Genomic DNA, 24788 nt, shown 5'->3' with positions numbered 1-24788 from the left:
TTAGGACTCGCAAAGCAGTCGAAAATTTCACTGATCACTGTTGTAATTACCTGAGAAATGCAGCACAGTGTCTCCAGTATAATCTGTTTTGATATAAGCTTATACTTAACTAAATCCAGTAACACATAACTCACAATTTATGCTGGTACAGCAGCATTTTGCTTCCTTATACTTGATCTCATCAGCACAGCAGTTATATATGTTGACTCCACTTGAAGCGCTCTGCATTGAATTGATTGCGTATAGATGAAAGCAAGCATTATTATTATTTATCATTATTGTTCTTTCTTTCTTTGTTTACATTCTCATTAGGTTAATATGTATGTCTCTTTGATAATCCTGCATGTACCACTGATAGAGGTTCAGCCTTTTGAGATTATCTCAGCGCAATCCCTGCGGTATCTGTGAAGACCCAAGGATAAGCGAGATGATTACAGAGACAAAACTGATGAATTTTAAAATCTGAGGATAGCAGCATAGTTTATTAACACATACGTACCGAATGTGATTTCTGAAAATTATATTTAGTGAGTTGTTTATCTGTAGGCAAATTCTCCTCAGTGGAGTCTTCTGATGTTCCTTAATAAGGCCTGTGGTTCACATGAACTGCCACACAATCCTTAAAGCTGAAAAAAGAGCCCAGTCTTGATGTTTAGTGTTGTTGTTTTGTTTTTTTTTACCCGTCATTTTCGCTGGAAAATGACTTGACAACCAGCTGCATCATCCAGAGGTCAGTGTGAGTTTATTTCAGAGGCCCATTTTCCTGTTTGTGTGGGGACAGAATGAGTCTTCGGTTCATTCACAGTTCTCTCTCTCCCTTCCTTTCAGCTTTTTTACATGTTTTGTAATTTATTAATCATTTGGCGCAGCGAGCAGTCTTGCATCACTGATGCATTAAGCCACAGTACCTGCACAGAAAATGGTGATAAGTAAACTGACACAGCAAATAATCTCCATCATTATATTGATTTGTACATAAACATTTTCAATTTTCTGTTGTAGAGGGTAAAAGCAGGGAGTGTTCTGCCTTGTGGGCATTCACAAAGATAGCTGCAGACTCCACAGATGACTACTTGTTCTTATTATACTACTTTGTAGTCTACCTGGAGGATCTTTGTGCTTTTGGTGGCCTTGTAGTGTAGTTGTTGTGCATACAAGTCTGCAGAGAGCCTTGTACACCCACTGATGATGAAATCCATGCCCCACGGTGACCCTTTCATGTAGTGGCATAGATTAAGCGGGGACCCCTTTTGGGAATTTCTGTCAAGAATTGTTTTTTCTTTTTATTATCCACAGCAACAAATCAAATGAAATATTTGACCTTACTTGCAAATCTGTTTTTAATAGCCAGAATAGCTGTGATGCATTAGGATGCCTGGTGGTGTCTTACGATGCCAGTAGGATGTTGATTTGCTGACCCTTTGGATCCTGTTGGTTTTACGCATCCTGCAAATAACAGATTGAGACCCAGAGCACTTTGGGGTTTTTTTTGTTTTTTTTCATCAGTTATAGGCTCATCTATCCAAATCTATTTTGTTCATCATCCTTTATTATATTTTTGGCTGCTTCGTGTCATAATATCACCATTAATACATTCTGAACTACTGTATCTCTTTCTGTCTTTCAGCCCTGATGACATAGGAAGCTGCTGGTACATCCTGTTGTCTGGCTCAGTTTTCATCAAAGAATCCATGTTCCTGCCCAGAAGCAGGTAAGATCATCGGCCATTTTGAATGCTGTTTGAAGGCGTGATTTTTGGCAGTAACATGCAAGCATCCGCTTCCCTTCCAAGCCAGTTTAAAATGAAGAGACGAATGTCTCTCTCACCAAGATTTGTTTCCTGTCTTATCAGCTTCTTGTTAACTTTTATTAAAATTGGCTTGAAAAAATGTTGCACAGCAGCAAATGTTTGCATGCAGTTATGTGATTTCACTAAAGAAAATTGTAACTTTATCAGTTTCTTTGGTTTCAAAAACAGATTTTGTTTTTGGCATAACTGTTTAATTTTAATTTATATCTTTTTTTTAAATCAGTTATTTAATACAGATAGTCATTTTAACATTTACCTATGCAAATTGGTTAATTCTCATGTACAAGAATGTTGCTGGGATATCAACATGACTTCTCTGCAGTTCAAGAGAAATACATTAGGTCAGCGGTCCCCAACCTTTTTTGCGCCACAGACCGGTTTATGCCCGGCAATATTTTCACGGCCTTTAAGGTGTCGCGGATAAATACAACAAAATAAAACTAGTACCGGTACCGAAAAAAATAAGATTTATTCATAACACACGTGAAAAGACCCAGGAAAACCGAGTTAACGATAAAAACGATAACAAAATAACGCTGAAAACCGATAAAAACCCTGAAAACCATACATTTCACACCTGAGCCTCAACTCTCGCGGCCCGGTACCAAACGACTCACGGACCGGTACTGGTCCGGGGGTTGGGGACTGCTGCTTTAGGTGACTAAGTCGAGAATAAAATACATGTCGTCATTAAAAATTATAAACAGTTTTTATTAAAATACATTTTTACACTCTGAAATTCTCAAACTATATCACCAACACTGCAAAAAGGTGAATGTACATCTATCCATTCCTAATACACTTATCCAATTAAGGGTTACATAGAGGGAAGCGAGAGCCTATCCCAGCTGTCATAGGGTAAAAAGCGGGATACATAGGCATGGTTTGAAGCTGTGTAAAACCACATTATAGTAGCTGTAACACTTGTACTTTGCAAGTAGAGACACCTTGACTAAATTGTATGAATTCCTCATCATAATTAAAAGATTAGCATAAGTCATGTCCTTTTAAAGCTTTTGACCTGTATCACAGTAGGCTCAGTAACCTTGGGTAGAAAGCATTCTCGTCATCACCATTTTAGCATAGTTGAAAAGCTCAAGTAACACGAACCATTTCATTAGTCTATCTCTTGGATAATTCCTGCTTTTTCTGATTTAACCATATTGCATATTATTTTAGTTTTTGAGTGAGGCTTGAAAATAATTATTTATGGCACCTTCAGAGGACTTAAGACTCATGTTCCCCTCTCACAGCAGTGTTCACCACCTCTGAAGCCAAGACTCAAATGTTAAAAAGCTGCGATTTCACAAGTGGATCTGTTACATGAGATATCCCTGTAGGCGTCCTGAAAACAATGATCTTTTTATCCATTAGGCTTGCATAACACACCTACGGCCACTCTGATCTCGAGGCCGTCACTTTAGGCCGTGGAGCAGAACTGTTCCGGCTGTACAGCGGGAGTCCACTGAGGTCGTTCTTTGGGTTTGTACGAACGTGGGAGGCATTTAAAGCGGAAGAGCTGATCGGATATGTGCCAAAAAGCTAGCCCCCTCTTAAATATAACCTTTTCAGTTTTACGAAGGTGAAAGTGTGTGTGTGTGTGTGTGTGTGTGTGTGTGGGGGGGGGGGGGGGGGGGGAATGCCAAAGGGGGATCTGAAGGTACTGGCAGATTAAAGTTAATGCTTGACCACAGTCACAGGGGAGAAGAAGGCCCTGAAAGTGTTTACTAAGCATATGTTGCAAAGGAGCTTGTGGAGGGTGGATCCGCTGTGCTGTGTCAGACTGTATGGGGTTGATAATTAGCTCAGATGTTCAGAATAAAGCCAACTGCTTTATTCAGGACTGTCACATTTATGTTTTCTCTGCTAAATTATGCATATGAAGCACCAACTGCACGTTGAGCGGTTTTAGTTTCTGCGAGAACGTGCTTCAGTGCCACTAGCTGAGATTCATGTGAGCAACTAGATGAAAAGAAGGCAATCTGGCAATAGTCATATGGGAATATTACATTGTACAGAGCACGCAACATGCAGATGTTCATTCACCACAGCGCTGACTTTTGTAGACATGCTGGGTGTGTAGAATGCAAAAGTCTGAATTAGTTGGATCAAACTTGACGAGCTTTTTAGAACGAAGTCTTTGTGATGTCTGATTGAGCTTATGTAACAATAGAGCAGGTAAATGTCTGTGAGCTTCTTTTATCATTTTACCCTCCACACTCGTCCAAGTTTAATCCAAGGGTAACATTTCCATCGGTGAGAAAGCAGAATGATCCCTAGTGTTTTGTTGGTCAACAGCATATTAAACGTGGCAAAAGGTAGGCTCAGGCTACTTTAAACAAAAACTTTCAGATGCTGGTTTCTCTTTCCTCTATACAAATATGGATATCGTAAGGCCTCACTCACACGGTCCTAGAGACTGGCCAGCAATCTCCTAGCAAACACAGGTACCTAAGTTTCTACAGTTTGCCTGGATGATGTTGACTTGTTATCTAATAACAAAAAATACACTCCAACTATTCGCCAACTGACTGTAAAACTAAGAAATCACAAGCTGTGGTCATCAGCCTTCAAACTAAAAGTAGCTGCTTTTGAAACTGATATTTTGCAGGAGTAATGTGACGCTTTAATTCTGAAAGCAAACATTCTACTTTTCTGCTTTTTGCACTTTTTCCAAGTTTTGCTGTTGGAAGTCAATGTCTTCCATGTAACTGCAGCAATCCACTAACCCAGCGGTCTCCAACATTTTTTGCGCCACGGACCGGTTTATGCCCGACAATATTTTTCACGGACCGGCCTTTTAATGTGTTGCGGATAAATACAACAAAATAAAACCAGTACCGGTATCGAAAAAAAGAAGATTTATTCATAATACATGTGAAAAGATCCAGGAAAACAGAGTTAACGATAAAAACGATAACAAAATAACGCTGAAAACCGATAAAAACTCTGAAAACCATACATTTCACACCTGAGCCTCAACTCTCGCGGCCCGGTACCAAACGACTCATGGACCGGTACCGGTCCGAGGCCCGGGGGTTGTGGCCCGCTGCACTAACCAACAGAACGCTGACAAAGAGGTTTTTGATGCAGTATTCTCTTTGCAACAACAACAGCAACTTCACCAGCAACCACTCACCACTAGTCAGGAAATACATCTTTCGCTAATGACTGGTGGTTACCAGGAAGGCAGCAACCAATCTGTAGGCCTGACTGAGGCTTAATGTGTTTCTCTGGGACACAGTTCTGGATGCGGCACCCAATCAAAATAAAATGTTTAAAGGGATTGCAGCTGAGACCATTTGTTTCAGATAGTGGGCCTACATCAAGACCCAGAGTTAGACAAACATGAATTATATAAAGTTACCTACCTGACTAACACAGCTTTGTTAATCTTAGTGAAACGGCACATACACTGTGTTGAAAACAGTTATACAAAAGGAGCCAGTTCATGCCAACAATGAAGTAGAGAAAAATACGCATTGTTAAATTTACCATGGTAATTTACTATTGCACTGGCTGATTAGATTATAGCCAACTGTCATTGGTTGTTGTAGTTTTTTAATATTCATACACTAATTTCATTAATGAAATTGTTGTATTAGCCCCTTAGTATATTGTAAGCCACTTGGCTCTATTTAAAAAGAACAAAAAAAGGTGTTTTGGGGGAAATGAAGCAGAACCTATTTCCTCAGTGACAATCAGACATTTTCAAAATGACACATTCAATGGCACATTCTAAGTCAACGTTTCAAGGACTCCTGGGTCATGAAACTCACTCAGGTTTTGAATGACAGTCTGCATTTTCAGTTCAAGAATGAAAAGGAGAAGAATAAAACTTTTTCTTGACAGCGGCGTTGTGGCTGTATTCCTGTAACAGTGCTAGAGAAACTCTGTACAATCATTTAATGTGATGCAAAGCTGTAAACCTAACTGAAATCTTCCTGTTTTCCTGGTAGAAAGCGTGACTGTCATAGTTTCTGTATTAAAGCATTTGTTTGTCTTATCATCTTATTATGAACATTTCTGTTGTTTCTTTTCTTTTCTTTTCTTTTCTTTTCTTTTACATGGATTGTTCTTATTAACCGTTTCCTATAGGGGCAAAACGCTGGGTGGTAGGAAAAGACACACTGCCTCACCTAGTCTATAAAGAGGACAAATGGTGAAGGTAAAATGGCTTGGAGGGGAAATTGGTTGTGGCACGAGTAACTGAATGGAGTCCAGTGGGACTTCCTGAAGCTTTTAAAGATGTGGTGGAATTGGGTTTCAGACAGGCCCTACCCAGAAATGGCTGTTCATATCTACACTAGCAGCAAGGTTGAAAACCTGATACGTCTCCATCATTCTCTCAGTGCTTCTCTCGCTCTCTTACTGCCAGTAGCTGTAGTGACATCTGATCCAGGGGGGAGATGAATGGCTCAGTCATTAATTGTAGAAGCTGGAACTGTATGCCGTAAACCCAAAATCAAATATCACCTAAATAGATACATGTTTAGTCACGGTACGCTAAGGCTAACTTTAGCATACCGTGACCAAAGTGCACTACTGGTGATTTAGTCAGTTTTAAAAGTGACAGTCAGCTTTGTATAATTTGTTATGATTCTGCAGAGATTGTAACTCTTATTTCATAAAAAAAAAATGTATTGGCATTTATAGAGTACTTCTTGAGCCTTGGTGACCACACGGAGCTTTAAACTGAGTGCAGTTTGTGTTATGTTCAGTGTTTCTATCGTAGAAACTCGCATAATGCATTGAGGCAGTTTGGGATACAGTATCCTCCGGCCTAAGGAGGTTTTAGACCACCAACTTTCCAATTAATGGACATCCTCAAAAACAGGACAGAGGAAAAAGCAGCATTTATAATTCAAGCGTGTGCTCAGGGGGTGATCTGCTAAAACTTGGCTTGTATCTACCAATATAGTGTTTTTACATGATGTAAGACGGTTATACAAATAGCACTCATGTACAAAATGTTAGTATGTTATTGTGTTACTATTTTTAGCATCTTTTTACTAAATTCAGAACACAGAGTGGTCATTATAAGTTAACACCCAGGTAGACTGCTTCCTCCGACTTCAAGCAGGCTGAGTAGTGAGGACTGGTCTTGCTGAGATTAAATCTAGGGAATGCTTCCTTTTTAAAATTGCAGAGTAAGTCCTGACAAAGAGACAGGAAGGCGTTTCAGTTTAACTGACTGTTTACTTGTTTACTTTCATTTTTAGTTGCCACTTATTTCTTTTTTACACACCGTCTGTTTAAGTCAAGATACCAAAGCTACTTGGCTCGGGTTATAAGATAATGGTTTGATTAGAAATCTACACTTTCACGTTGTTAGCCACATGCAGGCTACCAGGGTGATGACTACATTGCAGATTTAAAATGTGCTTTCAGCGCATGACTGATGAGATCGGATGATAAGTGCCTACCGAGCATGTTAGCAGCCACAGGATGGTGCTTCCTAGTGAGATCTATGGAAGTGATTACAACTGATAATGACCATTTAATGGGATGAAAACATTTGGAACGGGTGATTTGTTGTGACAGTTGTCTACCACTATATCACTCTGCACAGAATAACACTTTTTTTTTTTTGTAGCTGCCATTTTTCAGATGTTACACATCTATTGGTCGGGCCATTATTGAGATGGTTGTGTTTTAAGCGAGTGTCTTTAAGAGCTTTTCGAGAGCTTTTCAACTACTGAGCTGTTAATGGTTTCAGGGATGAATTTTCCTTCAGAAGATTTTCCAGTGTAGGTGTGTTCCTTAAATTAGATGTGCCAAATCTGCAACTTTCAAATGTTAACAACAGGCTAAAGATGAGGATATGCACAATCATTATTTTCACATGTACTCTGCATTCAACACTAAACTATTTTTAGCCATAGTTTCTAGTAACTGCATGGAACTGTGGACTTCCACCCTGAAACACCCTTTAGTAAACCCAGACTGATTTTACTTCCCTTCCTCCACGGTGCTGTGTGCATTCATTTTCAACATACTGCTATCAAGCTTCTTTCGTTCATCCACTTCTAAACTGTTTTCTCATCATCAGTCACTCCTTACACTGGGTAAACCAAAACCACAACTCTTAACATAATCATCCCATATGGGAAAATTGCATTTTTTGGTAACGGAGGAATGTTTGCATCATCACATCTTGTGAACTGCTGGGAAAAAAAGGCCAGTACCGATAAGACTGTTTCGTGACAGGCAGACTCATCTGTGACTGTAGATGACAAAATAATCCAGTGATGATTTATTCTCTTGTTGCACAATACAGATGTTTCTCAACACCTCTGATGTTCATTTCCATTCTGTGGAACAGTTGTTGGCTGAACAGGAGATTTTTTTTGTTTGTTTTTTAATTTTAATTGAAATATTAGGTGCTCATCCATCTGGTACGATTTTAATGGTGGTTGTTGTTGACAACCGAGTAAGTCTTGTTTTCTCATTTTAGAGCAATAGTATGTTTAAAATAAACATTTCTAGGTCCTGCCAGCGACAGGCCACAGACTGTGAAACAGTACTGTTGGTTTGTTTTGACATGAAATTTTGACTTTGTGCTGAATATTTTTTGTACTCAGTTTTTTCTTTTCTTTTTCTCACGAGTTGTTCTTAGATACAACTCGCACAGTCATGTGAACAGGACTACTCCACAAAATAACACTTATCATATCATTGGGGTTATCTTGCCTTTGGCTTGGAGGTTTTATTTTTCATTATTTTATTTTATTTTTTTGTTCAAATTGAAAGTCTGCTCTGAATCCAGGGACATGTAGTCTGACTATTAACCTGGCATCAATCATGCAATAAATAAATAAAACCCCATCAAGCTGCACCATGGAAGGTTTAGATCTATAAATTGAAAACATCTCCTCATATCCTGGGTCCTCTTTTTCCTCAAATTTCTAAGCTGCATTTAAAAAAGAAAAAAAAAAGAAAAAAAAAAAGTTGGGTTGAGTAAACGTCATTTCCTGCTGGAAATGACGTTTACTCAACAACCCTCAGGTTAAACATTGATCACTTGCTATGAAGTCTGTTTGTGCTACCAGAATGTTTGTTATTATCTTGCTTGTGTGTGTGTGTGTGTGTGTGTGTGTGTGTGTGTGTGTGTGTGTGTGTGTGTGTGTGTGTGTGTGCGTGTGTGTGCGTGTGTGTGTGTATTTCTAGCATATTGATACTACAGAACACTCAAGGTTAGAGATGGGTATTGATAAGAATTAGAAATTCCAATTCCATTATCAATATCACTTAACAATTCAATTCCCTTATTGATTCACATTAGCTCCACTTTGAGAGTCACCACCATCTCTAAGCAGCATATGAAAGCCATTACATTCATGTAAATTCATTTCATGCTGAGTTGTCACATGTTTGTGCATGTTGGAGGTATTTCCCCTCTTTGTTGTGATCACCGTTGGGGTCATTACTGAAAAAAGTCATTATTACACATATTACAGAGAACACTTTTCTTAAAAGTAACGCAGTACGTTACTTAAATGTCTTTCTCCCGGGTGTAATTGTTACACTACTCGTTAAGTTACTTTGATGTTACGGTCTCATAATTACCAGTTAAGAATATAAACCTCCAGCCCCACACACCAACACAAATCCCTATTCTAATGAAGACACATGCGATCTATCTCTTAGTATTTATGTATGAAGACAAAGCCGACAACACAAATAAAAGATGGAAATCAGCACAAAGAGACTTTAAAGTGGTCGTCACGATGATTCTAATGTAGAAACATGAAAAGATAGAAACTCAGACGACAGCCTGACTGCTCATCAGTTTGATACCTGTTGAAGTTCAGCAGCGGCTTCACCGCAAATGACTGCTCACTTTATCACGGTACCGGGCTGGGGTCAGCATTTACTCAAATTCAACACCACTCTGGGCTCTTGGCTAGCTTAGCGTTAGCATTATGTCTGTGCAGGTGCTTGCAAAGAGCCTAAGTCGCGTTAACAGTATGATGCAGTTGTTTCGTCCTGGAGCAGTATCCATCGTGCTCCCAATCTTTGTGCAGTAAAATAAAAGTAATGTCCATATCCACGCTGTAAACTGCACCACTGTTTTTCTCCTCCGATCCAGCTGATCGTAGCGAGAGTGCATGAACTGATGAACGGGATCGATAGGCAGACTGACCAAGCAACTGGACTACTCTGAACTGGTTCTTCCCATCCCTAACCAGGGTTAATCCAGAATTCATCTGAATAAGATTAAATCTTTTTTTTATAGTAGTCTCAGGTCCTGTGATTTTAAACCAGGACCATATCATCAGACCTCCTCCTCCATGCTCAACAGTTGGTGTGAGTTGTTTGTCCTGCCACATTTAGTTTTTGCCATACATGGCGCTTTATATTATGACCAAACATCTCCGCTTTAGTCTCATCTATCCAGTCGACCAAACCTAAGCTCTGCTACTTTTTTAAGAGGGACAAATATTTCTCCTGCCCTTCCATATATACCATATAAGCCATCGTAATGTTTTTTTGTTGTGGTTGGTTGGTTGGTTTGGTTGGTTGGTTTGGTTTGTCATGTCATGGATTTTAACATGCTAACACAGAGCTGTAGTTTGAGATGTAATTCTTGGGTCTTTTGTGTATTCTCTGAGCATTGCATGGTCTTGCCTCGGGATGAGCTCTGGACTTATTGCAGGTTATATGTGAGCTAAGGAAAATTTAAATTGCATGACACTGAACATATTTCCAGTTCTTTGTTGGAAATGCCAGCTTTAGGTGTTTAAAATTTTAAATGCGATGATGCCACTTATCTGAAAATGCAGTAAAATGATCATTCCAGCTTAAAGCTGAGGAAAAATGTTAAAAATAATGTTTAGAAGCTAGCAATCAAGCTTTTGAACCACAGGACACAACTAGACATTGAGGCAACTTGTGAGTTGGTCTTATATTTTTCATGTCTAAAATAAATCTAACCACTGTAATTAGAATATTTGAGTTCAGTTGACTTACTTCATTGAGTAACTTCTACAAGCGGTGTACTTTGCGCTGTTTACACATGCACATGGGAACATACAGTCCAGCCTCTCACTCACTCGGGGAACAGGAAGTGAGTCGTACGCTGGAATGCGGCCGTATTCAGCTCACCACATTACACAGAGCGAGAGAGAGAGAGAGACAGAGAGAGAAAGGGGGCAGGGCCATTGGACAGAAGCTGATCTACACTTTGAGCCACACGCTCCCATTCTCATACACAAATCTCCGACAGCAGTGCCGGTTTGTGTACAGGACAATATGCCGCAGTTACACCGAAGTCTCGGGACTTGGAACATGTTTGCTTGGCTTACTCTGAACTAACAAGAAGGGATATTTCAGAAGGAGGGGTTCATCTTATCAGGTGGCTGTGTCACTCTAGGAGCAGATTGGCGTGTCGGGGGTGAGTCATCAAAGTACAGCTGCATGGAACTCTTACCTAGAAACACACGAGCGTACGGCTTACTGAAGTTCTGCCTAGAAACGCCTTTGTTTTTGGTTGTAATTTAAAAATCTGACTCGTCTCCAAGCCGGGAGCTGGTTGCAGTAAAACCTTCAAGTCTGGAATGTGAAGTATGACTTTGATGTTATTTTGGATTTGTCAGTGTGAGGAGTGTGCTGCCAGCAAAAGGGGTGTGTGCTCTTTTGGGGTATATAGAGGAGGGGGTTAGACACAACTTTTGGCAACTTTGAAACCAAAACAAAGATGGAGCCCCCGCTGTGGTGAGAACATGTTAGAAATGAGTGATAGATGCAGTGATGACTGATGAATGTGTTTGGAAAAGTTGCAAGCGGCTAGCGTAGTCGCTCTTTCTCTACACTCGTGTCTCCAGTGCCCTTTTCTCTTTGCCTTTTACAATGTCAGTGAAGCTGTATTTTGGGAAGCAAAAGTCACGAGTCAGTTAGACATTCTTGGATGCGTTGTCAGCGCCTATTTCAGATGTGCCGGGGCAAAGGTTTGGAATATGCATGTGGTGTGGACCACACTGTTACTCCAAGGAATTCTGTTTATCTTTGCTAGGTGAGGTTGGATCATCAAACTCGGCTCTGACAGGATGTTGGTAAAGGCTTCAAAGCCTGGATGCGGTTTTCATTCACTTTAGCAGTTGTAGCCAAAGATCCATCTGACCTCCCACTCCCTCCTTCACTGTGCTGGCTCAGAAGTCTTGCATATCTGAGGAGTTTAATCTTTGTCCTTCTCAAGGGTCTGGTGGGTTAAAAAAGCCAGTGTGCCCTCTTACCACTTACTCAGTTAAACAGCTTAAAAGAGGAGAGGAGACCCCCCCCCCCCCCCTCCATCCCTCACTCCCTTCAGCTCAGACCAGGGGTACAGATTAAGGGTTGCATTGGTTCACACAGGCAGCAGAGTGGATCCGAGGCTAAGGCGGTGGGCTGCCGGGCTGGTAGAATGAGAAGCTGGTGATGCATGTGGAATGACATTCCAGACGCCCAGGCTTGTTGTATAACGGAGGGGAATGCAAGGCTGCCGAGACAGGGGAGATGTCAGACAGTCGACTGAGAGCTTCAGGGTTTAATTTGAAGTTGAGATGTTGGCTGCCTGTCAAATGACAGCATAGAAGCAAAAATGGGGATGTTCTCTTCACCATCAATTTCTTTTTCTTTGTTTTGTTTTAGACTTCAGTTGTAGTAAAATTCTTGGCTGATGTGATTTTGAGATAACAATATTTGCTTTTGCTTGTATGGTTTTCATCATTCCTTCTTTTGGGCAATGATTTTTTAACTTGAACTTTACATGAACTTATCTCTCAGGTATTTTAAAACCCACCAAGGGTGTTTATTTTTTGTACTGGAAGGTTGACCGCGGATGGCTTCGGTATCACTCAGCTCTCCACACTCACTGTCTTCATTAAAAATAAATGACTAAACTATTTCGAAGTCTATTAGGAGGTAATCTCTTGCTTATTTAAGAAGCTTTATGCTTTGTGAGAATGTAAATGACTGAATTTCAATATGTGTTATTAATCTTATGTGTCACAAAATAGGACATCATTTGCTATAGATGCATTCTCACACTTATTTGCTATGAATTCACTGTGAGACACATTTGGACTGCACACAGACATTGTTCTAGGAAGTTGGTTTAAAGACCCCTTGATGTCTTATCCAATGGGCATTTGTTGGCTTCACCTCTGTTGGGTCTAAAGAAGTTGAGAACTGCAGTGCAGCATAAAGATGGGCCATGGTAAGCTCTGAAAAGACAGAACAGGTTCAGACCTTTGTTACATGAGATGGATGGAAGCAAATGAGAGCGATTGCTTTCATTTGAGCAGTAAGTGTATTTTTGCAGAGCTTGCCTGAGGATTAAAGTACTGTTAATGTGGCACTTGATTAAATATGTTTTTTTGTTTTTAATTTGAATGGCATACTTTGAGTGACATGAGTGGTTTGAAATTACTTTTTTCAAGTTAAAAACAAAATATGTAAGCTGCCAAATTAACAAAAAAAGGGGGAAACAGCAACATTTTCAACTGTTCAAAAACAAAATAAATGCATTGTCTTTATTTCACAGCTTAACTTGAATTTTTTCTTAAAGAAACAATAAATTCAAGCAAAATAAAAAGGTGACGGAAATATAAAAGGTTACAGATTTACACAGTAAGTGTAGCAATATTTTGGTACTTTTACCAGTGATCATCTTTTCTTTGTGCTGTGCTCTTGAATACTTGCTCAAGCATCTGGCACCTTTCCTATCTTTTTTCCTTCCCTTTTTTAATTCCTTTATCTGGTTTTGTAGGTTCATCAGCCAACACACACACACTGTAGTTCTCTTGATTGAAAAAAACAACCTCACGTTAACTTGTGACCCTGAATTCCTCGTTGATGAATAATTCATACCAAGTAGTGTTTGCCTAGACCTCTGCCTCTTTAGTTATAACTAATAAAAATTGAATATTTGCATGGGTAGGCTTTGCAGAGTGTGCTGTGTGGCAGTGTTGATTGCTGGAGAGTTGCTTACATCCCAGTCCACCTAAGCATTAGCTAAGACAATCAGTGTTTGCTCTGAATGCATTATTTGTTTTCTAATTTACATTACCCTCTTGGCAGGCCCTCTACTTAATATTTGCTCAGCACTAGTCATAGTGCACTGGAGGCTTTAATCCACAAACAAGACACTTTTGTTAGAAAACACACTCCTACCCCCACACACTCAACTTCTATAATCCCTTCTTTAATATTGCACACTGCCAGTGGCCCTCGCCTCCTGCAAAATGGAGGAATGGATTACTAAAGTCAGGAATGCAACGGAGGAACATGATTCAACATGTCATGTTCCCGTTTGTATTCTGGTGGCCTAACGTGTTTTGTGATGCTCATTGGGTGGATTCGCTATCTCTTTTCCACTGTAGCAGGAGGCTGAACAGGATCATAGCTGGCACCAACGCAAACGTCCCTAAAACCAGATCAAAAGCACTTGTTCGTTTCTCTGAAGCCGCTGCCCAGCTGACAAATCATCTTTGGTGGAAGGAAGTTCCAAAAAAAAAAAAATCACAGCATTTGTCTTGCGAGAACACGAGTGAAAATACTGAGTAAGCTGTCCTTACAGTGGCTCTGTTTGGCCCTGCGGTGGAATTCAGGCTTGTGTATTTCAGGGATACGAGCAGAGTTAGTAGGCATTAAACAGAAGCTCAGGCAAAGCAAACAGTGACAATCAGCATTAACCCCCTCGCTGCCTTTGCTCACCAAGCCTGTGCGGCCCAGCCAGTCACTCATGCTGCCTTTGATTTCAGTTTGTGCTTCTTAGCAAAACTTTACTGTGGACTTGTGTGAATTATAAAGTCGACAAATAGCTCAAGTAAAATTTGCAGCTCCGGCAGAGAAACAACAGAACGGCTGACAGGAGGAAAAAAACACAAAGAAAAGAGAAAAAAGTCAACAAAAGGAAGTAGAAAGAGAAAAGCAAAGCCAGCTAAATCAACTCGTAGAAAACAAAAGCATCACAAAAATCATTACTCGCTCTCTGCCAAACTGACAGGTAGAGGATCACCAGGTTTTTCTTGGCTGGTGTTTATTCCCGACTTGACCAAGCTACACCCACAACATGAAGCCACAAGACCAAAGCTCTAAAGCATTTAGGCCACGCTGCGCTGGAGGTCTGCACCTGTCGGGAATGATTGATGCAGGCTGGCACGTCCATAGGCTCACACTTCATCTGTGGGTGCTGAGGAGAACTCGAACACCTGGAATTACTCCGTTTGTGTCAGTCGCAGAGTGAGGTTTGAGTAGATAGCAGGTTGCCCGAACAGAGCAAGTCACATTGACTACCACTGTTATTAATTAACCTGCCCAGAGATTTCTTTTTTCTTTTTTCCAAGAAATAGTTTAGACATTGAAATATTAAGAACTTGTAAAAACTTCCCAGAGCCTAACAGTGGGCTTAAATTATTTAATCAACAGTCTGAAACCACATGCATTTGAATCACTGTCAGTTATAGAAGCAATAAGCAGCGTATCCTCATACACTTTATGATTAGCAAAATGACCTCAGATATTTGCAGGAGTTTGAAAATGGTGTAAAATGCCCAGTGTGTTGGGTTTAGGAGGTTTTCACATTTTTACAACAGCTGACTTATTGAAACCACTGAAATTGTAATTCCAATTTTTCTATCTGAATTTGTCCTGTAACGTGTATAAACATGCACACACCAAAGGTTTTGTGTTTTTATAAATCATTTGTCCTTAAAAAAAAAAACCCACTGTGGTCAGGTCGACAGCGCGCTGATTAGTTTTTCCTGATGTTTCTAAAGAAGGAAACTGAGAATTTGAGTTCATTCAATTCTCACGAGAAGGCAGCAGCAGGGAGAATTTCATGGTTTGATCCAGGAGCTGAAGATGTATCGCGGCTGCTTTTTTGCACATATTTCAGGATGTCAGTGGAGCAGAATGAGAACATCTGAGGAGACAGAATAATCATTTCAGAAACCGAATAACCCAGAGCAGCATTTGGCTGTTTGTCAGCGGGAAGATGGTGTTATTTTATATCACTGTGTATTCAGCGCTGAGGTGCGTTTTGAGCTTCAACGGCCAAATTTAGTGAAAAGATCAAACTTGGTTTGAAAAAACATAAATGCCGTAAGTTCGTCCAGCGTAATGATCTCGGTGCTCGGTGTGAACGGCTACAGCGTGAATCAGAAAAATATTTTTGAAGCACAGATTATTTTCATGGCTTTTGTGTCCAGTGTTTAAAGGCATTAAGAAAACAAAGTCACATGTAAGATTTGTTTAAAAAATAAAACAATGAATTGACAATTAGAACTTGTTTCGGATTGAATTTTCTATGGACTGTTTGCTCCATTTACCATTTCCAAACCTACCTAGAAATGCATTTCATGCTACAAAACCTCATCTCCTAAAGCTCAGCAGTGCAAAACAGGTCAAACCTGGCACATAAACTCAACGTGCAATCTTTTTATTTGGAGTCACTTGAGTTTATCTTAAAACACAGTGATGTGGATCACGTTCAGAACCAAGAGATGTTTAAAAATAACAAACAAGGGAGCCCTTGTCTCTACGTTGAGGTCTGATTCTGGACAAAGGCGGCATTCTTTCCCAAAGCCACAACTTGGATCTCTTCATGCTCAGTTTCCACTGCAGCTCGTCGTCTTCGAGACCTTTTAGTCTCTGCTGAACCCCCCCTCCTGTTCCCCCTCATTAGGAGGGAAGCATACTGTACAAATTGTGACGTAGCGAGAGTGGACTTTTCCAGAGGTGGGTGGTTCCCTTCTGATGGGTCACGGCTGAAAAGAAGTGTTCATTCATTGCTGCTCAATCCAACATTATATAGGGATATTCCATACTGCATATTTAAAATGCTGCACAAGGAGCTACCTGTAGGTTAGGACTTATATTTAAGAGTTTTCAGCTGCCTATGTGCAGCTTGAATAAGACTGAGTTCAGCTGGCTTTAGATAAAGATTTAATATTTCTCTTTCCCTCCTTTCTCTAGTTTTGGGAAGCGATCAGCTGGCAGCCTTCGACGTGGATGTGAGTGCATCGTCCTGGAACCATCAGAGATGATTGTGGTGAGTTTTATTTCTCAGACTTTTAGCACACTCGTGTCAAAAGCATTACTTGCATCCACACCAACACACCAGCTAGCAAGCACAAATTGGAAGTAGCAATTATGACTTTTTGTCTTTGTAAGAAATGCATAACAATGCATAGAAATTGAGAAAAATAACACATACCAACAGAGAGAACTGACAAATGATAATTTTGTATACTTAACAAGCTGAAACCAACATCCGACTTGTAGTTTTTTAAACCTACAAAATATTAAAATCGCCACCGTTTAGTTACTGCCTTTAAGGTCAGACTTTGGTCGTTTTCTAATCCATCCACTTGTCATTTCTGATGTAATGTAAGTTACTCAAACATCAATACAAAGGGGGAACAAACAGGTGGGGTTTTTCTTTAGTTCACCTTAATGTATAGGATACAAAAAGAAACATTATGATAATCATTGATTTTGTCTATTTTATCTGTGAAACAGCTGGACTCCATGTCGATCACCAAAAATCTACAGCAGAGTGTCGCTGATTTAGTTTATTTATTAATTTTTTATCGGGTTGTTTTAAGTGCCTTTTATTGACATTTCTCTACAGCTGTCTGTGACGGAGCTGTATATGCAGTATATTACGTGTGATTAGCATGTGGTGCTAATTTTCAAAACTGTTGCAAGGCTCCATGATTTGCCATTGCTGTAAAATATTTTTTTAAACAAACAAACAAACAAAAAAAGCCACATGCAACCTCAGACCCGTCTTACATCTTCAACTGGATTGATGCCAGGTCTCTCTTGGATATGAGATTTAAATCTCAATGAGATTTTTACCTAGATATATAAAAGATTAATACAAAAACTGAGCATGCTGCCTGTACTGTGGTTCAATGCGGGGCGTATTTAAGAGCACGTGTAATAAGGACATGGATATCAGTTATATGCTAGTTGTAGCCTTATGTTAAAGCAAAGGAAAAAATAGGTAGCATGACTATCTTCAACAGATAAGAACACCAGTGTGCTTTGCTTTCACAAAATTTGGAAATGACTGGTCCACATAATGCAGAGAAACAGAAAGTTTGTGACCTGCTTTAATAATCAAGTAAACACATTTTTTTCATTTGTTTTGAAAGAGGAACACGTGGGGAAAAGGAACGGAAGCTAGAGAAATAAATCAGAGGGCACATGTAAAACATGGTTAATGCTATCAAGATATTAGTCAAATTGAGTGTTGTGTTGAGGGGTAAGGAACAGTGCAGTGCAGCTAATTTGCCTGCCTGTGGCAATTCTAACATAATGTTCATCCACTAAAATGATTGGTTGCTTCATGGCACCGTTTGCCCCACCTTATAATAACACAGAAACACACCCTCAACTGCCATTTCTAGCAGCGCATATCCACCCTATTCTATCATCGCTGTAAAATAAAAAAAAAACACAACACACATAATAACAGCCGGTTTGCACTGCTGTAGTCACAGCACTGTTCATTCACTGTAATTGCCTCTTCTCTGTGAGTGTGCTGTGTAGATGGGTGGGTGGAGGGGGCTTGTGATAACTGAGCTTCTATCAGATAAACACACACTCCTTAATAATACCTCCCTCTGTTCTGCTCGCCGCAGACACTTTGTAGCCTTTTGCCTCTTATGCTGCTACAGTTGCTAGCTTGCCCTGTAATTACTGAACAGGGGCTCTTATGCTGCCGGGGAAGCGATGCACGCGGACGAACCTCGCTGCTACATGTTAAGAGTGCACGGAGATATGCAGGCGTGCCGTTATAAACATAAGCAAAGCTGCTCACGTGTTTGTGCCGTACACGCGTTCACGCCGAGATTTGCAATTAGACACACAATCACACTTACGCTCTCGCTCGCACACAGCTCCGTTGCCGTTGTCATGGCAGCAGTTGGTAAGGCAGAGAGAGATTTTAGTGGTGTAATCCCAAAGGCTGAGCGCTGTGAAATGTGAAGCCGCAGTGAAAGTAGCGAGCGAGAATGGGCCAAAAATGTAAAGTCAGATATGTCATTCCATCCTGGCACAAAGCCGTGTGGCACCAGAGCACAGTTTAAGTAGTCCAAAACCAAAAAAGCGTCACAAAATTGTACCGCTTGACTATAGCGATGGCTTAGTTAAAGTGCCATATTGTGCCAGTTTCCACATGGAAAATGTTTTTCTTCCTCCCAGTTCATTAAAAATGGAAACATGGATTTTTATCTTTTCTGAACTTGTAATTTCATTGTGGTTAATATGTCTAGCAGAGACGGAGAGAGTTGAGCATCTCTATTTCCACTCTGCCAGGCTCCATCTCTGTTTATCTCTACCTGTCAATCAGTTTACTCCCCATCGCTTTTCACTCCTTAGCTCACTCCTTCCATCCAGATTCCTCGCTCAGCCCTCTGTTTCTTTCTCTCCGTCTCTCCTTTTGTTTTGTGAGCACCCTTTTGACGTAGGTGTGCATCGTACAGCCCACACACGCTTCTATTTTTACGCAATGAGCGGGGCGGTAGGAAGGGAGGTGGGGGATTCGGGAGGGGGTGTGAATGAAGACGAAGACTGTCACTCCCCTCATCGCCATCTCCCTCCCTTTCTATCATTTCCAGGTGGACTATATGGATGAAAATGAGGAGTACTTTCAGCGACAAGCCTCGCACAGACAGTCCCGTCGGCGCTTTCGGAAGATCAACCAGAAAGGGGAGAGACAAACAATCATCGACACCGTGGATCCGTACCCTACAGGAAAGCCACCCATAGCCCGTGGGTACCACACGGTGAGTTGCATCCTGCGCTACAGTTTTGTTGTTGTTTACCCTCGCTGTGGCAGATCGCTGCTCGCTTCGGAGGTGGTATCAGCGTTGCTCTATCACTGTGTTCTGCTCTGTTTGTGTGTCGAGCTCCTTCTTCCAAACCTGTTGTGTTTCTGCTTCGGATACTAGCTGAAAATGAGTGTGTTCACTCTGTTTGGTGCCCTTTGCTGACCCTTGGTTGTAGCTGGGTGTACTGTGCTGTCTTATTTCCTGGAGAAGGTTGCTCTTGTCTTCATTGAGTGCACTTCAAGCTTGTTTTTTAGTCTCCCTCTACTCCTTGTAGAGTTCAATTATTTTAACCTTTCTTGGTAAAATAGAATAGAGTGGCTGCAATGTTTTGTGTGATGTTTACAGCTCTTGCTGGCTTTTCTGTTCCTCAGTCCTCTCTTGATAAACGCTTCTGTAGTTTGGTTTTTTTGAGCATCACAGTTTATCTGTGCTGTACCTGTCGTCTTCAGACTGTTTGCCTGTGCTGTCACACATCATATATTTTGTGCACATTGATAACTTATAAAAGGTTTGGTTTCCAGGTAAAATCCACATTTTACATCAATAATTTTAAGTTGTCATGTTTGCTGGTGAATCTAAGCATCGTTATAGTTTGTAAAGCATCATGAGCTGTTTTTGACCTTGTTGAAACAAGCTGAACAAAAAACACTGGAGATACTTTACTGAAGAGGGAACTAAATGAGTTTTACATTTTGAGGCTACAGTTTGGAATTTAAAAAATTTAAATTAGAGGTAAACTAGCAGTTCAAGGTTAACTGCTACAAGCATAAAACACCTGAATCTCAGAGCAAGCATTAGCGGTTGAGTCAGTGGCTATGCCTTTGTTACACTCTCACTATGGAAAAGAGTGGCTGGAGACTTTAAAACACCGATGTGATACAATGTTGTTTGCGAGATGGACACCAGGTCTGCTACTGCTCACAATTGGTGACCGTCCTCAAAGCGACTTTGGTCCATCAAGATACGGATAAGATCCCATCAGCCTGCTTGTCAGTCTATCAGTTTGTGATTGCAAAGGGTAAAGCTGGCAATTCCAGTCTGTTTATGATAATATGGCAATAAACTGTGTGACAAACTGGTAAAGATCACAAATCTGTTGCTTATTGCATAGACTATACAAGCAATAGTACTAGGCCGCCTACACAATATAGCCGCAGGAGCTGCTTTATCATGAAGACCGACTCCATGAAGCACACTGATGTTAATGCCAGAGAAGGTTTGAAGCTCTGCAGGTTAAGAGGTGCGGTCCAATACTTTTGTTAGGCAGTGTGCTGGGATATGTTTCTACCCTTCATCAATCAATTTTGCTTCCTGTGACCTGCATGAAGTTTCAAACGTTACCATTTAGCATTGTACTCGCCCTTTAATATTTTTCCACACAATATAAATTTCCCAGCACATTTGGTGGTGCACAGAACGGCTGTTCGTGATAAAAACATTGAGATCGTTTTCTTAGTTATTGCACTGCACATGGAGAGAAAATGGAAGGCTACATGCTAAACAGAAGGGCTTGTTTCAAACTACACATTTTCTTCCATTGCTAATTGCTTGAAGGAGAAATGTTGTTTGCAACGCTGACTTTTTGAAGAAGTCTGATCTAATTACTGTACCATATAGTATTGAATTTACCCATCTGAGGGGATTTGACAGCAGAGGACTAAGTTTGCCCATTGTGTTGCACCATGCCTTCTCCCCTTCATGCTTTCTTTCCCTGGGAATAGGAAGTGAAGCATTTTCACACTAATGATGCAAATACCCAGCATGCAGTTGCTGCACACAGTTTTTCCTGTTCTGCACAATTTCACTGCATTCCCTTCATTCCTGACACTCCCCCGGGCGTTCTGTCAGTGTACCAGTTTTGTTTTTGTTTTTTTTTTAACTTGTATTGCTGTGAAACAATCGAGCTCCAAATGGGAAAATGCGGCAAAGTAGTCTTCTTCCTGCCTCCATCCAGCCCCACCCAGTATCCTAAATATAGACGCGCAGTGTTTTTGATTCAAAAGACTGCACTGAACTTTCTCATGGCCCGACGTCTCCTGTCACATACCCAACTCTCCTCACTCTAGTACCGCTCCTGTGGGAAGGATGGACCGGGTGCTATGGCAACCAGCAGTCCCAGATGGGCTGTGCTCGAGTGCACTTAGAAGTACAGTAGGGAAGGGAGCTAAGTTAACAAGAGTGCAGCATGCTGCCGCCGCTGCTGCTGCTGACAGAGGGGTGGAGGGGTGTGGAGTGACAGAGAAGCTGAATCTGGGCGGATGCTAAGCTGACATAGCAAGCTAATCTCCAGAATTTAGAATGCCAGACACCGCTCAGATTTTCCTCTCTCCTTCCCCGAGGCGCTTTTAAGAGGTGAGAAATGCACTGAGGAAAAACTTGGGATTGAAGACAGGATATCGCTCCAGCAGGCAAGGCTTTTTTTTTTTTTTCTTCATTCAGCTTAGTCACTGCTATGAAGGCAAATATGGAACCATCAGAAGGTAAACTGCTTCTAGGAGAAGAATGAAAACTAATCTGTTGATTGCTGAGCTGATTCTGCTTATACTTGATAAGTTAACTGACTTATTTTTCTGTAGGTTTGTTCATAAATTGTAAAACTGAAGGTAGCCTAATGTGGCTTTAAACTACCCGTTTGTCTCACCACCAGTTCATAAACTAAGTTGTGAAACAGCCAAGTCGATTAGTCCTTTACATTTGAACATTGGTGATTAGCCATTTTTCACAGTATTTGACTTTGTAAACTCTTATCTTTAAAGCTTTAATGATTTGTCAAACAAGAAATGACCTTAATTGGGATGTTTTGATAACTCATGAGTCGCTTATTCTGTTCTTATGCAATGGTTCCAAACATTGTTAGTCATAGCTTTTCCAGTGTGAAGACGATGATTACGAGCTGCCCATCAGTCTACGCCTTCACAATTCACAAGAATCGCTCCTTGTCCTAGGGTATTGGTCAGATTTTAGTGAAACGAGATTAATACATGTTTGTATGAATGTTTGAGCCTCTCTGACTTCTCAGTGGATTTTAATTCTCATTAGTTTGTGCAATACAACCAACCAATAACAACAAAAATTATGACTTTCTTTCTGTTTTTCACACATTACAATTATATGTGAACAGTGATGGATCGTGGGCCAGATGAGCTGCTATGTCATTGATGTGCTGCATTTGTGGGGTTTTTGTTTTTTTGGAAGTACTTGAAAATGTCATCTTGAGAGTTGAGGAATTTTTAGTATTTGATAAAATAGTTTTGGTTCATTGGCAAAAAATGATCAGAAGGAACAAATTTAGAAGTCCGTTCACATTGCCCGTTCACTCTCCTCACATCATTTGTGTTTTGTAAACTTCATCATTAATCTTTATTTTCGTATTTCAACGTGCATGATGAGATGTCCTGTGCCAATCCCAGCCACTCTCCTTGGTGCTGCATTAGATCCTGGAATAGCTAATACTTTCCCAGTAGGATAAGTATCCTTCGTTATTAGTGACAGATTGGCTCGTTCCCAGTCTTTACACTGACAAATGAAGGTGTGTTCCCGCTGAAGTGTCAAATCATCTAGTCTATGAAAAATCAGGCATTCTGGCCCATGTTTGTACATTTTTCCCAATGTTGGACAGTGTTCGACAGAATGAAGTGGATTTCATAGTCCTGTTCAAGCCCAGAGGGAAAAGGATAACTATGGCAGGAGCAGCCGGTCCTAACATTCAGTTTCTATGAAATCTGGAGAATTTTTATTTTTAATTATCAACCCATTAAACCTTTGCTTAAGTTTTTTTTCTATGATCAAGGAAACGCCACATATGCTGCAAAGTGGTAACTGATTCCTGTATTTATGTTACATGAGCCCCTGCATCCTCTTGCTTCAGCCATTTACCTGGTAAATTGATTAAATCTGTGAGCGTTTAGTGCTCAGGCCTCAGAATGATGAGTAGGATCTGGCCACAGGTCACACAGCGTCTGCAGACAGAGTCTGTGTGAGCTTCTCTGACCCCTCTACAACAACCTGGACATTCCACTGTAAGTTGCTCTTCAGAGTGCCGGCTTCATAGCTAAAATATAAAAGTAATGCTAACCCTGTAGTGGAACTCCCAGTGGGAGAGCTGACACTTCCATGCAGACCCCACTCTCCCCCACAGTCTGAAGTAGAGCTGTCACCTGTATGAAGAGTAGATTATTTGATTTTCTGAGTTCAAAGAAAGTACAAATCCTTGATTAAGGAGATCTAGTTTCAGAACACTTTAAATTAATGGCTTCATTTGGACCTGTTTGGACCCCATTTATCATTTGGATGACTTATTTGGAATTGACATGCTGTGGAAGATATGCAACTGCTCCTTTAAATGATCTCATTACCTGGTTTGTTTGCTACACTTTATACAGTTCCACACAGCGTGCTTTGGAATTAAATGGAAATACAAAGCTGTACAGCATGCATTTAAAATAAAAAACAGAATTGTTTAATTTACTGTTGGGGAAGTGAACTTGTATGTCTTGTTTCAGAGAGCACAGATGACTAGAGCTGCTGTTTTAGTCTGTGCAAAGAATAAGTGTTAGACTAAAAGGGGTCAGTTTAAAATGAATCACTTAAATAGATGAATCATCAGAATAAGTGCCATCTTTTTTTCTCATCTGCATATATTTGCGACTCAGAAGCTGTTAAATGCTAGACATTAATCGGGGAAATATGTGCATTTAGGATTGGTCATATCTATAAGTTGATGTAAAGCAGCCCATATGATATTAATCTTGTGTTTTTGTGGCCAGATTTCACACATAATTGGCTTGGCTCTGGCAAAGGAAGATCTTAATTTGAAATCTGCCTGCACAGCTTTATTTGGCTCTATTATTTTTACAACCTGGAAAATTGTTTCTAATAATGCTTGATGGTGTAGGTGGAAAATACGCCACACTATTACAGAGCTTGTACAGCTGTGCTTGTTTTAATCTTAACAAGACAACAGTTTAAAAAAAAAAATGGCAACGTGAAAGCGAAATGTTTGCTTGGTTGAACTGCCAGCATCATGCATCGTTTGTTTGTTATCGTCCGCTGATGCCATAAAAGACGGCAGTCAGCAACAGACAATGAACGATGGAAGTCGTGATTAGTCGGGGCACTGTGTATTCTGCAGGCATGAACAGACGTGATTTCAC

General features: G+C 40.5%; 1 protein-coding gene across 15 annotated transcripts in view; it reads left to right on the top strand.

Annotated features, from left to right (window-relative positions):
- The window catches only part of rapgef2b (Rap guanine nucleotide exchange factor 2b), a 107064-nt gene that overhangs the window by 39034 nt on the left and 43242 nt on the right, over positions 1–24788 (top strand). For 13 of the 15 annotated variants that reach the window (XM_085178102.1, XM_085178115.1, XM_085178056.1 and 10 more), the window contains exons 4-6: positions 1628–1711; positions 16769–16844; positions 19423–19590. In XM_085178102.1, coding sequence (XP_085034228.1) covers positions 1628–1711; positions 16769–16844; positions 19423–19590 — 328 coding nt within the window. The other 2 variants (XM_085178120.1, XM_085178126.1) reach the window with 2 other exon arrangements.

Source organism: Neolamprologus multifasciatus, chromosome 2, assembly GCF_963576455.1.
Source record: "Neolamprologus multifasciatus chromosome 2, fNeoMul1.2, whole genome shotgun sequence".
NCBI classification, from domain to species: domain Eukaryota; kingdom Metazoa; phylum Chordata; class Actinopteri; order Cichliformes; family Cichlidae; genus Neolamprologus; species Neolamprologus multifasciatus.
This window is presented reverse-complemented; position numbering and strand designations above follow the sequence as displayed.